The following is a 16,569-nucleotide window of genomic DNA, read 5'->3' as shown; positions in this document are numbered from 1 at the left end:
GGGCTTAAACTGACCATCAATAATGCTATATGTAACTGATAAGAATAATGTTTTGTTTGTGTGACACTAATGCTTGGAATTTTAACTTCGCCACAATTCCATGTCTGTCAGTTCGGTGGCTCCATAGGGTCATGAAAACAGTGTGCATGAGAGTGCAAGGTTTATGACAGAATAATAACCTGTATTTGAGGGCGGTCTTCTTTTAAGTCCCCTTCAAATTGAAGCGTACTCCAAGCACACTCTTTTCTTTACAGGCATATAACAATCCTGCTTAGATTCTTGTTTTTAAGATGGATATGAGAATTAACATCTTACATTAGTTTTTATTTTAACTTATTTTCCAGGAGAAAGTGATTTTAGCTGGTGAGAAGGTGCTTGGTCGAGTTGCGAGCAGGGCAACATTCAGAGAAGAGTCTCATGGATCCAGGCTGAGAGATCAGACTGCAGAGCAGGACACAGCCCAAAATACTAACCTATCAGCACAGTCATTGCCATCAGTAAGAGCTCAGTCAGAGCCAGAGACACAGAGAAAGACAAGGATAACACCTGAAGCAGACAAGTTAAAGCTCACTCAGAAGATAGGATGGCTGAATGAAACTTCCACACTGCAGGATGATACAGCAGCAAAGATCACTAGAAATAGTACTATAGTCAAATATGTAGGGCTTGATACTGGCACAGTAGCAGAGTCCCCCCTTTCTGCTCCTGACTGGCCGTCTGAGAGTGACAGATCCAGTGAACCCATTTCATCTAGCAAAATAAAGGAGCCACACGGTCCAGGAGGCGTCACAAACAGAACAGTATATTCACAAACCTCTGGATCTCTTCATCAGCCAAACCAAACCAATACAGCCAGAGATGTCTCTGTGATGAAAGGTGTAGTAGTACCATCTCAGACAGTGGAGACAGCCATTCTCAGTCCCACTGCATGGTCAGAAAACCCCACTGAACCAGCCCTGCTGTTCCAGGAGTCAGACAGTGATGGAGAATCAATAGGCTCAGGGAGAAATACATCAGTGAGGTTAGATGATTTACAGATCCCACCTGAACCCAAACAGGGCTTTGGGCCTACAAGACAAACATGGTCCTTAGAACCCACCATAAAACCCAACCTTTTGGAATTCAAGAAAATAGATGTGGAGGAGCTACTGAGGCAGGCTGTGATTCCTCTGCCTCCACTGCTACCTCCAAAGAATAGCACTGTCACAGGGAGAAAGACTGTCCCAGAGGCTCCTCTGCCTCCAGTGCTATCTCCAACACCTCAAAATACCACTGATATCACTTCCACATCAACAGGTGACAAAGCTTCAAAGAGACAAAGTGGCCGAAAGACTGTGACAAAGACTTTGACAGATTCTGGACAAGTCATGGAGAAGGGGGATAAAGTTTTATCCCAGGAGCCACCCACAGAGGATCTAGAGACAGACACAGAAACAAAGACAGAGTTCGAGTCAGCAGAAGAGATGGACACAGAAACAGAAATGGAAGAAGTTGATGAGGACAATGATAAGGAATCAGAGACAGAGGAAACAGATGTAGGCGACAGCAAGTTGGCACACGACATCACTCAAGTCAACACAAGGCAGTTTAAAAATAGTGGGGGAGCCGTCAAAACTGATGTTCTAACTGAGCTCATGTCCCCGGAGCCGAGAGGATCAGAGCGGGAACTGCCGCCTACCCCTCTACCTCCTGCCAGTGTGCCAGGTAAAGTACACAGCATGTGTCCTTTGACACAGTACCCTCACAGCATGCACCCCTCAGACTCTCTGTGGCCCGAGTTTTACTTCTGTTTCCTCAGAGACACTGAGCAGAGAGGTCAAAAGGTCGTCGCCATGACAGCAGGGGCAAGGCCTCAACCTCTGACACAGGGTCTGTCTCTGAAAGCTCAGAGGATGCTGTACGAGTCCAGGATGAACACCCTGTCCGTTCCTGTCGTTTCAGCCAATCACCAACCAAGACATGCACTCAAAGAGCGAGGGACAGCCTATAGACCGGGTCTTCGAGTGCAACAGGTAAAAATTTCCACTCATACTCACCGAGATGCACATCATACTAAAGCAGAGGCATGAACACTTTAGCTGGCTAAAGAAAATATTTGTGATGGTTTTTATAGCATGTTTTGGGGGGTATCGGCACACATTTGAGGATTACTTTGGAGCACGTTTGAGCATGTTTTCCTGTATTTCTCTTCTAATTTTGTTTGAATGAGCAGAGAAACATTTAACATGCACACATGTATCCTTGAATGTACAAACACCCTTATTTGCATATTGTTCAAGAACATCGTTCAAGCAATGAAACTATGGCGTTATGAAGGGACATCTCAGTGCTCTGGTCTACAGTCAGGCTGCATAGCTGTCTGAAGACCTTCATATGAAATTGAGTTTGCATTGAGCTTATTGAATTAAGCCTAGGGTGGTGGAGGAATGGGGTCATTTAAGTGTACTAGCAAAGTCCTACAGATGGGATTTGGTCCATTATGCTGCATATATATAGAAATTACCCATATTGAAAGAGGGTGGGGACGCTGTTGATCAATCAGTGTGGCCAGTGGGAGTCTTTTGCCCAAAAATGTAAGCTAGACACATGCCTCCTCCAGTGGTAAGTTTTGGAATTGCAGCATCTAAGCACTCATCAATACCAGTACATTAGCAATGGATATGCAGTCATTGCAAACAACTTTAATGGTAATGGGATTAAATTATAATTCATCGTAATTGATTTACAAAAGCAGATTAAACCCAAGTAGCATTTTTGTAAGCAAACCCGAATAAAAGTTTTACTTCATATATCAAGACATCATACATGAAAACAGACAATAATGGAAATGGAATGTTTTATCTGTTTTCCCAGGGACTTCAGGGCCCACCTGGTTTGACAGGGCCACCTGGACCAAAAGGGGATAAAGTATGTGTTAACTTTTTCACACAATATCTATTGAATCTAAACTACTCATAGTGACACATATGATAATTCTGTTGCCTAGTATTATTGGGTGCTCAGTATTATTTCTAGAATGTGCTGTGTGGATTCCTATTGACATGCAGGTCTGCATGCAGATGTTTCCATATTGTGGAATTTCTTAAAACACTTAAGTGTGTATTGTCTCCTGACAGGGCTACGCTGGTGGGATGGGCCGGACTGGACGCACAGGTTACCGAGGCCCGATTGGTCCACCAGGGATGCCCGCCATCGTAGTGTTCAAGAGCTCTGAGGAAGAGTGGGAGACCTTCAAGGTGCTGTTATACTGTGTTTCATAGTACACGACAAAGGCTATGTCAATTTATTCTTGTTTGGTTGAGTGATTATAAATGTGATTATATTTCAGCATAAAACCATTGATTATTGAACCATTGCCCAGACTTTTGATTTCGTATTACTTCTTTAAAATTGTGTGTACTGTTCTCTTGCAGAAAAAGACATTCTACAAAAAGCTTGTTGCAACTTGGCCGGTAGGTGATCTCAGCTCTATATCAGTAGTTTCTAGGCAGAAACAACTAGAAGGATATGCCCTTTAGGTGGCAGTATAGTAGCCAAATATTGTGTATACCATAGGAGTTTAAATCACACCTTATTGTCAATGCAGAATATCAAGTAATGTATTGCATCATATCAGAAGGAATATAATTTAGTATTTTGAAATTATTACACAGTCTATGTACTGTATGTACGGTTGTTTATCCTCAGAGATTGAAAGGCCCTCCAGGGCCTCTTGGCCCCCCTGGGGATGCTGGACCTCCTGTGAGTAAATGTATAACTGTATACTGTATGTCAGTATCCCAACATTGCTCATTATTAGACTCTACTGATTGACACATCACACTCATAATGCTTGTTCACTGACAGCAGAGATTGTTTGTATTCCAGGGACCCCCGGGAATTACTGGAAAACAAGGACGAAAAGGAGATGGAGGGAAAATCGTAGGTATCTCCATTTTATCTGAATTTGAGTCTACACTGAGGCATAACTTGTTTTGCCTGTGAGATGAAACTCAGTCGATGATATGTGGACACGAGTGGAAATTGAATTATATGCATATGTGATCACCCAAATAAATTACAGATTCATTCCAATTGGCATTTCCAACTGTGAGAACACAGGATAAGTATCTGTTAAGCGTGTCTATACGGTATGCTGAATGTAGCTGTTAACTACAATTACTTCAACTCTGAGATCTTAAAACAGAGCAGTGAGGTGAAGCTAACCCATCTGCTGTTTCTATTCTCCCTCCTCTGCTATCACAGAATGTTAACAACACTGAAATAGGATCACAGGATGCTGTTAGATGAGTCAGATGACTGCTTCCAGACTCCACAGTATCATAGCAACACCCACTTCAGGCAACAGGTCAACGCAGTGCTCTCATTAGCATTCATTGGAGATCTGAGCCCAAAAACCACATACTGATTTTGCTTTCAGCACTTCTGTTTGTGAAGCAGCAGCACATTCATGGATATGAGCATTTCCAGTGAGTGCCCAGGGCATCATTAATATAAGTGTTAACAGCACCTTAGCACTTGAGCTCTTTTTCAATGGCCGTGCGTCTGAAATGCATCACCGCTAAGTGTTGCTCTTTTTGCCCTGGCACACTGCTACTGCTGTGAAGCCCAGTAATGCAAAGCTGTCCCAGACAGACGGTGTCAATAGTGGCGCTACACAATGCAGCAGACTGGGCAAGCTGTCCACATCTGATTGCCAGTGAACCCAGCTGACACACTGAAGGAACCACTTTCACCACAGTGTTACCTCAGCTATGACACAGAAAGTGCAGAAAGCTGTTGTTCTGATTGTACACAACACCGCTATCGGGGTTTTGATCATTATCTGCTAGTCTTGTGTAGCCAGACGAGACGCTGTACCCTCGCATTTGTTCTGCGTCCTGGCTAGAAGAACTTGGAAGCCTGTCATGCGAGGCTACTTGTCAGCTAACCAATGAGGGGAAGCTTTACATTTCCAAGGGCCAGCATTGTGGTCAATTGCCACCTACTGAAATCTATACTGGCCATTGATCATTAACTACTATGCTTTCCTGTGGCTCAGTTGGTAGAGCATGGTGTTTGCAATGCCAGCATGGTGTGTGCAACGCCAGGGTTGTGGGTTTGATTCCCATGGGGGGCCAGTACAATTTTTTAAAATAAATAAATAATAAATGCATGAAATGAAATGTATGCATTCACTACTGTAAGTTGCTCTGGATAAGAGTGTCTGCTAAATGACTAAAATGTAAATACAATTTAATAAAATAATTGTGATGGTTGCTTTCAGTCTTGAATTGGACTTCTCATGGCCCTTGGGCTGCATGTTGTCTGCCATTATCATTGGCTATAGGATTGAGCACACTGAGACTAAATTCTTCATCTTATGCCGTCCGTGTCTGTATTCCAGGGTGGTCCTGGACCACCAGGGATGCCCGGGCCTCCAGGAAGAACTGGGAGTGATGGGATTGATGGTATAAATTCTGATGATGGCCCTGCAGGACCACCTGGGGAACAGGTAGGACACATTGTACAAAGAGTGAAGAGTTTTCATGTGTTATACATCAATAGAGACTGTTCCAGTGTCAGTGTTGTTGACAGAGCTCTCTACTTGTACTAACAGGGTCTCCAGGGTTACAGAGGAGAGAAGGGCAGCAAAGGGGAGCTGGGTGAGTGGGTAAGAATGGCTAGGACTTCTAACGTTATGTAGATTATATCTTAGTTAGATCAATAGAAACACATTAGATATCAGTGGACAGATGACAGACACTCAAAGTAAATGTTTTAAGCAGAGAAAACGTATTACTGTACTCTGACCATGAAAGTTTCATCGTGACTGGAAATTTCAGCACTGCCAGCTGTAGTATATGCCGTCAAGCTTTCCATCGATTGGTTGTGCAATAAATCCCTGCAAGGCCCAATTAAGAAATGTTTTGTAGGCTAGACATTCATACCAGTATGTCTTGCCACCAATTGTTTGTAACAGTAATTCTGTGTATTGTTAAGGGTTATGAAGGGGAACCAGGACCCCAGGGAAACAGAGGACGGAAAGGAGACAAGGTCAGACTGAGTGTCTTGTTTTCATGGAACTAAATGTTCTCACACTTGAGTCTTTTTCATCACTGGTTCCGGAGCTCTGCTGTGAATGCTAATTTTCATTCCAACTAATCCCAGATTGATATCGGTTCAGTTCAGTGAACAACCCAATCACACATTGAGGGATTCATTTGAAGTTCATAATGTGTTTCAACATGAATTCTAACTTGTGTCTTTGTTGTTGTCAGGGGAATAAAGGAAACCGAGGGCTCATAGGGATCACTGGATACATAGTGAGTACTACCTACCTTTGAATATTGCTATTTCATCAGATATGGTACATCAGCTGTTTGATACTGAACCCTCATGTTAAGTATGAACATGTTGAAGTATGTTGAGTATTTAAGTGGTTCCTTTCATGCTGTGTAGGGAATACCTGGAACCAGAGGACAACTGGGCTACCCGGGAACATCTGGACCTCCTGTGAGTCTCATGGCTCTCTGTATATTAAAACAGTTACAACACAGTTATTTACCTGTCTTCTGAAAAATGTCTGCACTGTCTTGAGAGAGTATTTTCTGTTATTAAGGGAGACATCGGTGGCATTGGTTTTGTTGGATCGCCAGGCCCTCCTGTAAGTTATTCTGCTTCACTCTCAATTGGATCATGCTCTGAAATGAATGTCAACCAAGTCACCCAAGCTGCTTATATGAACCTATACATCTCCTTTTCAGGGCAAAATGGGGCCAAGAGGGCCAAAGGGGGTACCAGGAGTCAATGGACCACCAGTAAGGACACATTTGAGCATGATATTGTAGGTATTGAGCCACATGTGTCAACAGCCCTGTCTAATCTCTCTGTCTGTCATTAGGGCCAACCAGGTGAGCGAGGCCTAAGGGGACCACTCAGGCCTCAGGTGAGAATTCATCTTCCTGAATTGAAAGCTGAATTGACATCCAGGTAAATGTACTTGTCCACAATTCATATTATTGTGTCTCATTCCAGGGAGAGCCAGGTCCTGATGGGATTGTTGGATTCCCTGGCGTTCGTGGACCTCAGGTAGAATCATATGTTTTTTTCTCACTCTCATTGATTTGATCATACTACATTTACTCACAAGAGAATATGCACAATACATACATCTGTGCCAGTGATCATAGACCATCTGAAAATCATTGTAGATGATCAATTCACATTTATTATCTGGATTTACAATGAATGTAGAGGATCAATAGGTTTTGAATGTGTCCACAGGGAAAAACAGGTGCAGATGGGCCTACAGGTCCGAAAGGGGATCCCGTGAGTATCAATCAAGGCTGAAGAATTTATTTTTAAAGCATTTATGATGAATATTTCCATAAATTGAACTTGTAATCTACAATCTTACGCAATCCTTCATGTTTTTAAACAGGGGGACGCAGGTGATGAGGGGAATATAGGAGAATCAGGACTCTCTGGGCTTCACGTAAGCACACATTAATGTACACGTAAGAGTTGAAAACTCAAAGCAATGTATTTTATTAAACCAATTATACTGAAAAAGTAATTCACAAACTTGGCCTCTGTTTTTTCCCTCTTATCAGGGAGCCAATGGCAAACCAGGAAAAACTGGACCCTCAGGTGACCCAGTAAGATTACTTAAAGCAATTTCTTTATTTTGTATTGAGTTGATATCTAAGTCTTAAGTATTTAACAGTAATCATGTTAACACTATAAGGACATGTAGTTTTGTCCCACAAAGTAAAAATTCCATGATACAGTAGTCGTTTCTTCCTGTCCCTGAAACTTTACTTACTCTGAAAAAGTTCTGTACGGATTTTCTTACTAATTCATATTCCCCTTCATATCCAATCGCCTAGTACTAACCGTGTAGCTGTCTTTGTTTGTCTGTCTGTCCATGTTCACCTTCCACCTGTAGGGGATCAAAGCATCTAAGAGAAGTGACAAGGGTGACCCAGGATTTAAAGGGGACCAGGTGAGTGGACATTATGCACATGGCTAACATTACTACATACATTATACAAGTTGCTTCATTTTATGTGACCCTACTCTTCTGTCAGACATGACAGTTCTGTGTATTTGCTTGCATCTGTTAGCAATTGACCTCCTTCCATCCCTTCACTGTGCATTAATTTACTTGTCCTCCCTGATGGGCAGGGTCGACCCGGGCCTCCAGGTAAAAGAGGCTTCAAAGGCAGAGGAGGAGCATCGGGGCAGCTAGGTAATGTTGGACCAATGGGGCCCCCTGGATTTCCTGGAACCACAGTAAGTAGAACCTCATTAATCTGGTCACTGCACAGTACTGTAATGGAATGGAATATCATTACACCTGTTCAGATCACCATATCCTGATGTAATGGTACTTTACCTATCTGTTTCTTCAGGGTTATGATGGAATCATTGGGGAGAATGGGAAGCAGGGAAAAGATGGGCAAAAGGTAAGAGCAGTCTGGAGGTGGAGCTAACATACCTTGTACAGTACTTATCCAGATTGACTATTGTATTTAAACATCAGGCTATCTGTCTTTGCAGGGTGACAGAGGTCTTAGTGGTGGGCCAGGCATTGTTGGACCAAGAGGCGATAAGGTACTAGAAGAGCTTGCAATTTCTGTAGCTATCTGCCACTTTCTTGTAACATTGTTTTGATCTCAGTGGTGCGTACCAATCCAGTAAGAGATGTACTGATGCTGTTGTTTGTTGGTTTCTTAGGGGCGAGAAGGTCGAGTAGGATTTGCCGGTTTGCCAGGGCCTTTTGTAAGTGGAAATAGCATGTCTTCATTTACGAGACAACTCAGAATGATCAAGGTCAAGGAATTATTCACTTTCATCCATCATACAGTGGTGAAATACTATTTTTGACTTGTTTCAAGTAAACATGATCACAGATTTCTGATTTTAGATGTGACTACCAGTTTTACTGTGGCTTGATGTGTCTGTCCTGACCACAGGGAGAGATGGGGAAGTCAGGAGAGAGAGGAGCTGAAGGAGAACCCGGTATTAAGGTTCCTAAGTACCTACACTTCTTATTCTGTCTATACAGTTTTCTGCCATCATCAGTAGAGAGAAATGCCCTCACACCATTGAAGAACAGATCTGATGCTATAACATGGTATATATTGAGACCGGTCAGTATGTTTGAGGTCTTGTTTTCATCTAACACTTGGATTTGAATCACACAGGGGAGGACTGGAATTCCAGGAGTCATTGGACTGAAAGGGCTGAAGGTAAAACTACTATTTTATTTCAGGATGCAGTTATTTTCACTCCTTGCCACACCTCCACATGCACATATTACTAAGAGGGCCAGAGTTCAGAAAAGTGCAATGGAAGAGAACATGAAAACAGAACAATTGTCTTTCTCCACTCAGGGACTTCAAGGCTATCTAGGAGGTAGGGGACTGGATGGAACACATGGACCCCCGGTAAGATCCCATCGTACTGTATGTGTCCTGTGCCAGAGATGGTCCTGTGTTTAATTCACTCACAGGTGTGGTTTGACCATGATCCCTGTCCTCTAGGGACCCATCGGAGGAACTGCATCTGACGGGGATACTGGATCTACTGGACTAAGGGTAGGTATTCTACAACTTCAATTATTATTTTCTATTGTTGACTTTTTGGTCGTTTTTTGGGACTACTAGACCTTGCAGTTGTGATACACTATATATACAAAAGTATGCGGACACCCCTTCAAATTAGTGGATTCAACTATTTCAGCCCCACCCGTTGCTGACAGGTGTATAAAATCGAGCACACAGCCATGCAATCTCCATAGACAAACATTGACAGAAGAATGGCCTTACTGAAGAGTTCAGTTGCAACAAGTCAGATCGTCAAATGTCTGCCCTACTAGAGCTGCCCCGGTCAACTGTAAGTGCTGTTATTATGAAGTGGAAACATCTAAGAGCAACAATGGCTCAGCCGCGAAATGGTAAGCCACACAAGCTCACAGAACGGGACCACTGAGTGCTGAAGTTCGTAGCGTGTAAAAATTGTCTGTCCTCGGTTGCAACACTCACTACCGAGTTCCAAACTGCCTCTGAAAGCAACGTCAACACAAGAACTGTTCGCTGGAGCTTCATGAAATGGGTTTCCATGGCCGTGCAGCCGCACACAAGCCTAAGATCACCATGCGCAATGCCAAGCATCGGCTGGATTGGTGTAAAGCTCGCCACCATTGGACTCTAGAGCAGTGGAAACGCGTTCTCTGAAGTGACGCCACCTGCCCAAATGCATAGTACTAACTATAAAAGTTTGGTGGAGGAGGAATAATGGTCTGGGTCTGATTTTCATGGTTCAGGCTAGGCCCCTTAGTTCCAGTGAAGGGAAATCTTAATGCTACAGCATACAATGATATTCTAGACGATTCTGTGCTTTCAACTTTTTTGGGAAGGCACCTTTCCTGTTAAAGCATGACAATGCCCCCGTGCACAAAGCGAGGTCCATACAGAAATGTTTTGTTGAGATTGTGGGGAAGAACTTGACTGGCCTGCACAGAGCCCTGACCTCAACCCCATCGAACACCTTTGGGATGAATTGGCACGCCGACAGCGAGCCAGGCCTAATCACCCATAATCAGTGTCCAACCTCACTAATGCGCTTGTGGCTGAATGGAAGCAAGTCCCCGCAGCAATGTTCCAACATCTAGTGGAAAGCTTTCACAGAAGAGTGGAGGCTGATATAGCAGCAAAGGGGGGACCAACTCCATAATAATGGCCATGATTTTGGAATGAGATATTCGACGAGCAGGGGTCCACATACCTTTGGTCATGTAGTGTATATTTATATATGATTTCATAGGGAATGGTGGGGAAGACTGGGGCACCAGGGATTCAAGGTCCAGTTGGGAAGAGTGTGAGTATTGTACTGTTCTTAGCTATACACACTCATTTACAACAGGCGATGACAAAATGATCATACTGACCAAGCATGGTGATATTATTTGTCAACAGGGGGATTCTAGTGGTAGAGGGATCACTGGTAAGCCAGGAAAGCCAGGAGTCAGGGTAAGCCCACATTACCCCATAAACATTCTCTAACTCTTTTACTTAGCTATGTCTGACAAAGCAGTTGTGTTTGTCAGTGTATCAGCACAATTTCTTTTGTCAGTTTGTTTTACCATCATTTACATAGGGTGCCAAAGGTAAAGAGGGTCCGAACGGCCTTCTGGGAAATCCTGGCCTGAAGGTACTGAAATGGACCTCCTAAAATACAAAACATTGAAAATTGTTTCCCATAAAGCAATAAAGGAGTTATAAACTGTTTAGTAATACTGTAGTGTGGACATAGCTTACTGATATGTGGATTTCTGAAGGGAAACAGAGGTCAAGAAGGTTCGAAGGGGAAACGCGGAAGTCCAGTAAGTGTCAAATTAGTTCTATTCTCAGAGCTTTGTAAAGTGTGTCTGACTGAATCTACATGGAGACTCATGGACATCTTCTCACATTGTGTTTCAGGGCGTGCAGGGATTGACAGGGATACAGGGATACAGAGGAGCTCCTGTAAGACTACACCACATTTTAGTCATTGTAACAGGGGACATTTTTTTTTTTATATACACGACCGTTCAAAAGTATACACGACCGTCCTTGTTTTTGAAAGAAAAACACATTTTTTGTCCATTAAAATAACATCAAATTGATCAGAAATACAGTGTCGACATTGTTAATGACTATTGTAGCTGGAAATGGCGGATTTATTTATGGAATACCTACATAGGCGTACAGAGGCCCATTATCAGCAACCATCACTCCTGTGTTCCAATGGCACATTGTGTTAGCTAATCCAAGTTTATCATTTTAAAAGGCTAATTGATCATTAGAAAACCATTTTGCAATTATGTTAGCACAGCTGAAAACTGTTGTTCTGATTAAAGAAGCAATAAAACTGGCCTTCTTTAGACTAGTTGAGTATCTGGCGCATCAGCATTTGTGAGTTCAATTACAGGTTCAAATGGCCAGAAACAAAGAACTTTCTTCTGAAACTCATCAGTCTATTCTTGTTCTGAGAAATGAAGGCTATTCCATGCGAGAAATTGCCAAGAAACTGAAGATCTTGTACGCTGTGTACTACTCCCTTCACAGAACAGCGCAAACTGGCTCTAACCAGAATAGAAAGAGGAGTGGGAGGCCCCGGTGCACAACTGAGCAAGAGGACAAGTACATTAGAGTGTCTAGTTTGAGAAACAGACGCCTCACAAGTCCTCAACTGGCAGCTTCATTAAATATCACCTGCAAAACACCAGTCTCAACGTCTACAGTGAAGAGGCGACTCCGGGATGCTGGCCTTCTAGGCAGATTTGAAAAGAAAAAGCCATATCTCAGACTGGCCAATAAAAAGAAAAGATTAAGATGGTCAAAAGAACACAGACACTGGAAAGAGGAAGATTGGAAAAAAGTGTTAAGGACAGACGAATCTAAGTTTGAGGTGTTCAGATCACAAAGAAGAACATTTGTAAGACGCAGAAAATTTTTTAAGATGCTGGATGAGCGCTTGATGCCATCTGTCAAGCACGGTGGAGGCAATGTGATGGTCTGGGGGTGCTTTGTGGTGGTAAAGTGGGAGATTTGTAAAGGGTAAAAGGAATCTTGAAGATGGAAGGCTATCACTCCATTTTGTAAAGCCATGCCATACCCTGTGGACGGCGCTTAATTGGAGCCAATTTCCTCCAACAACAGGACAATGACCCAAAGCACAGCTCCAAACTATGCAATAACTATTTAGGGAAGAAGCAGTCAGCTGGTGTTCTGTCTATAATGGAGTGGCCAGCACAGTCACTGGATCTCAACCCTATTGAGCTGTTGTGGGAGCAGCTTGACCATATGGTACGTAAGACGTGTCCATCAAACAATCCAACTTGCGGGAGGTGTTTCAGGAAGCATGGGGTGAAATCTCTTCAGATTACCTCAACAAATTGACAACTAGAATGCCAAAGGTCTGCAAGGCTGTAATTGCTGCAAATTGAGGATTCTTTGATGAAAGCAAAGTTTGTGTCCTTCAATTATTATTTCAATTAAAAATCATTATTTATAACCTTGTCAACATCTTGACTATATTTCCTATTCATTTTGCAACTAATTTCATGTATGTTTTTATGAAAAACAAGGACATTTCAAAGTGACCCCAAACTTTTGAACGGTTGTGTATATACAGTTGAAGTCAGAAGTTTACATACACTTAGGTTGGAGTCATTAAAACACATTTTTCAACCACTCCACAAATTTCTTCTTAACAAACTATGGTTTTGGAAAGTCGGGTAGGACATCTACTTTGTGCATGACACAAGTAGTTTTTCCAACAATTGTTTACAGACAGATTATTTAACTTATAATTCATTGTATCACAATTCCAGTGGGTCAGAAATGTACATACACTAAGTTGACTGTGCCTTTAAACAGCTTGGAAATTTCCAGAAAATGATGTCATGGCTTTAGAAGCTTCTGTTAGGCTAATTGACATCATTTGAGTCAATTGGAGGTGTACCTGTGGATGTATTTTAAGGCCTACCTTCAAACTCAGTGCCTCTTTGCTTGACATCATGGGGAAATCAAATGAAATCAGCCAAGACCTCAGAAAAAAACTGAAGATCTCCACAAGTCTGGTTCATCCTTGCAAGCAATTTCCAAATGCCTGAAGGTACCACGTTCATCAGTACAAACAATAGTAGGCAAGTATAAACACCATGGGACCACGCAGCCATCATAGCGCTCAGGAAGGAGACGCGTTCTGTCTCCTAGAGATGAACGTACTTTGGTGCGAAAAGTGCAAATCAATCCCAAAACAACAGCAAAAGACCTTGTGAAGATGCTGGAGGAAACAGATACAAAAGTATCTATATCCACAGTAAAACGAGTCCTATATCGACATAACCTGAAAGGCCACTCAGCAAGGAAGAAGCCACTGCTCCAAAACCGCCATAAAAAAGCCAGACTACGGTTTGCAACTGCACATGGGGACAAAGATCGTACTTTTTGGAGAAATGTCCTCTGGTCTGATGAAACAAAAATGGAACTGTTTGGCCATAATGACCATCTTTATGTTTGGAGGAAAAATGGGGAGGCCTGCAAGCCAAAGAACACCATCCCAACAGTGAAGCACGGGGGTGGCAGCATCATATTGTGTGGGTGCTTTGCTGCTGGAGGGACTGGTGCACTTCACAAAATAGATGGCATCATGAGGCAGGAAAATGATGTGGATATATTGAAGCAACATCTCAAGACATCAGTCAGGAAGTTAAAGCTTGGTCACAAATGGGTCTTCCAAATGGGCAATGACCCCAAGCACACTTCCAAAGTCGTGGCAAAATGGCTTAAGGAAAACAAGGTCAAGGTATTAGAGTGGCTATCACAAAGCCCTGACCTCAATCCTATAGAAAATTTGTGGGCAGAACTTAAAAAGTGTGTGCGAGCAAAGAGGCCTACAAACCTGACTCAGTTGCACCAGCTCTGTCAGGAGGTATGGGCCAACATTCACCCAACTTATTGTGAGAAGCTCGTGGAAGGCTACCCAAAACGTTTGACCCAAGTTAAGCAATTTAAAGGCAATGCTACCAAATACTAATTGAGTGTATGTAAACTTCTGACCCATTGGGAATGTGATGAAAGAAATTAAAGCTGAAATAAATCATTCTCTTTACTATTATTCTGACATTTCACATTATTAAAATAAAGTGGTGATCCTAACTGACCTAAGACAGGGAATTTTTACTAGGATTAAATGTCAGGAATTGTGAAAAACTGAGTTTAAATGTATTTGGCTGTGTATGTAAACTTCCGACTTCAACTGTACCAGTAATCCTGAATATTTACACTTCCGGTCAAAAGTTTTAGAACACCTACTCATTCAAGGGTTTTTCTTTATTTTTACTATTTTCTACATTCTATAATAATAGTGAAGACCTCAAAACTATGAAATAACACAATGGAATCATGTAGTAACCAAAAAAGTGTTAAACAAATCAAAATATGTTATATTTGATATTCTTCAAATAGCCACCCTTTGCCTTAATGACAGCTTTGCACACTCTTGGCATTCTCTCAACCAGCTTCATGAGGTAGTCACCTGGAATGCATTTCAGTGAACAGGTGTGCTTTCTTAAAAGTTTATTTGTGGAATTTCTTTCCTTCTTAATGCTTTTGAGCCAATCAGTTGTGTTGTGACAAGGTAGGGGGGCCCTATTTCGTAAAAGACCAAGTACATATTATAGCAAGAACACCTCAAATAAGTAAAGAGAAATGACAGTCCATCATTACTTTAAGACATGAAGGTCAGTCAATCCGGAAAGTTTCTCCGAACAGTTGCAAAAACCATCAAGTGCTATGATGAAACTGGCTCTCATGAGGACCGCCACAGGAATGGAAGACCCAGAGTTGTCTCTGCTGCAGAGGATACATTCATTAGAGTTACCAGCCTCAGAAATTGCAGCCTAAATAAATGCTTCACAGAGTTCAAGTAACAGACACATCTTGACATCAACTGTTCAGAGACTGTGTGAATCAGGCCTTCTTGATCGAATTGCTGCAAAGAAACCACTACTTAAGGACACCAATAAGAAGAAAAGACTTGCTTGGGTCAAGAAACACAAGCAATGGAAATTTGTCCTGTGGTCTGGAGTCCAATTTGGACATTTTTGGTTCCAACCGCCGTGTCTTTGTGAGACACGGTGTGGGTGAACGGATGATCTCTGCATGTGTATTTCCCACCGTAAAGCATGGAGGAGGAGGTGTGATGTTGTGGGGGTGCTTTGCTGGTGACACTGTCTGTGATTTATTTAGAATTCAAGGCACACTTAACCAGCATGGCTACCACAGCATTGTACAGCGATACGCCATCCCATCTGTTTTGGGCTTAGTGGGACTATCATATGTTTTTCAACAGGATAATGATCCAACACACCTCCAGGCTGTGTAAGGGCTATTTTACCTAGAAGGAGAGTAATGGAGAACTGCATCAAATGACCTGGCCTCCACAATCCCCTGACCTCAACCAAATTGAGATGGCATATGTGGGAACTCCTTCAAGACTGTTGGAAAAGCATTCCAGGTGAAGCTGGTTGAGAGAATGCCAAGAGTGTGCAAAGGTGTCATCAAGGCAAAGGGTGGCTACTTTGAAGAATCTCAAATATAAAATATATTTTGATTTGTTTAACACTTTTTTGCTTACTACATTATTCCATGTGTTATTTCATAGTTTTGATGTCTTCACTATTATTTTACAATGTAGAAAATAGTCAAATTAAGAAAAACCCTTGAATTAGTAGGTGTTCTAAACTTTTGACCGGTAGTTTACTACATCGTCTAAAGTCACCAAACACCCTGGTTTTAGCACTAGACTAGAGCATGTCGTGTTAAGTACTGGATGTTCTTAAATGGTGTGTATTGATCTCATTTATACAGGGCATAGCAGGCAATATAGGACCATGGGGTGAGGTGGGCCACCAAGGGCCACCAGGGGACAAGGGTCCCCCAGGATCAGTTGGGCCCCGTGGAGTTGTAGGTTACCCAGTAAGTTACCTTGATGATTTTATTGATTGCTGTATTCTCAACGATTGTGGGGCGA

At 42.4% G+C, this 16,569-nt stretch overlaps 1 protein-coding gene across 9 annotated transcripts in view; it reads left to right on the top strand.

The window, feature by feature from the left end:
- Positions 1-16,569, top strand: part of si:dkey-21p1.3 (collagen alpha-2(I) chain) — a 28,698-nt gene that overhangs the window by 3,633 nt on the left and 8,496 nt on the right. For 5 of the 9 annotated variants that reach the window (XR_001330578.2, XM_014216673.2, XM_014216672.2 and 2 more), the window contains exons 3-35: positions 345-2,012; positions 2,854-2,907; positions 3,117-3,236; positions 3,414-3,452; positions 3,688-3,741; positions 3,868-3,921; positions 5,387-5,494; positions 5,600-5,653; positions 5,983-6,036; positions 6,261-6,305; positions 6,442-6,495; positions 6,602-6,646; positions 6,747-6,800; positions 6,884-6,928; positions 7,018-7,071; positions 7,267-7,311; positions 7,424-7,477; positions 7,596-7,640; positions 7,931-7,987; positions 8,170-8,277; positions 8,397-8,450; positions 8,545-8,598; positions 8,722-8,766; positions 8,961-9,014; positions 9,192-9,236; positions 9,381-9,434; positions 9,531-9,584; positions 10,813-10,866; positions 10,965-11,018; positions 11,146-11,199; positions 11,327-11,371; positions 11,469-11,513; positions 16,407-16,514. Coding sequence is in view for 8 of the 9 variants with exons in the window: in XM_014216673.2 (XP_014072148.1) it covers positions 345-2,012; positions 2,854-2,907; positions 3,117-3,236; positions 3,414-3,452; positions 3,688-3,741; positions 3,868-3,921; positions 5,387-5,494; positions 5,600-5,653; positions 5,983-6,036; positions 6,261-6,305; positions 6,442-6,495; positions 6,602-6,646; positions 6,747-6,800; positions 6,884-6,928; positions 7,018-7,071; positions 7,267-7,311; positions 7,424-7,477; positions 7,596-7,640; positions 7,931-7,987; positions 8,170-8,277; positions 8,397-8,450; positions 8,545-8,598; positions 8,722-8,766; positions 8,961-9,014; positions 9,192-9,236; positions 9,381-9,434; positions 9,531-9,584; positions 10,813-10,866; positions 10,965-11,018; positions 11,146-11,199; positions 11,327-11,371; positions 11,469-11,513; positions 16,407-16,514 (3,531 nt within the window). In the remaining variant the exon portion in view is untranslated. Of the gene's footprint in view, positions 1-344; positions 2,013-2,853; positions 2,908-3,116; positions 3,237-3,413; positions 3,453-3,687; positions 3,742-3,867; positions 3,926-5,386; positions 5,495-5,599; positions 5,654-5,982; positions 6,037-6,260; positions 6,306-6,441; positions 6,496-6,601; positions 6,647-6,746; positions 6,801-6,883; positions 6,929-7,017; positions 7,072-7,266; positions 7,312-7,423; positions 7,478-7,595; positions 7,641-7,930; positions 7,988-8,169; positions 8,278-8,396; positions 8,451-8,544; positions 8,599-8,721; positions 8,767-8,960; positions 9,015-9,191; positions 9,237-9,380; positions 9,435-9,530; positions 9,585-10,812; positions 10,867-10,964; positions 11,019-11,145; positions 11,200-11,326; positions 11,372-11,468; positions 11,514-16,406; positions 16,515-16,569 lie in introns of those variants that run through there. The other 4 variants (XM_014216674.2, XM_014216677.2, XM_014216679.2 and 1 more) reach the window with 4 other exon arrangements.

This window comes from Salmo salar, chromosome ssa10, assembly GCF_905237065.1.
Source record: "Salmo salar chromosome ssa10, Ssal_v3.1, whole genome shotgun sequence".
Classification (NCBI taxonomy): Eukaryota; Metazoa; Chordata; class Actinopteri; order Salmoniformes; family Salmonidae; genus Salmo; species Salmo salar.
The sequence above is the reverse complement of the archived record's forward strand: the minus strand, read 5'-3'. Positions and strand labels throughout refer to the sequence as shown.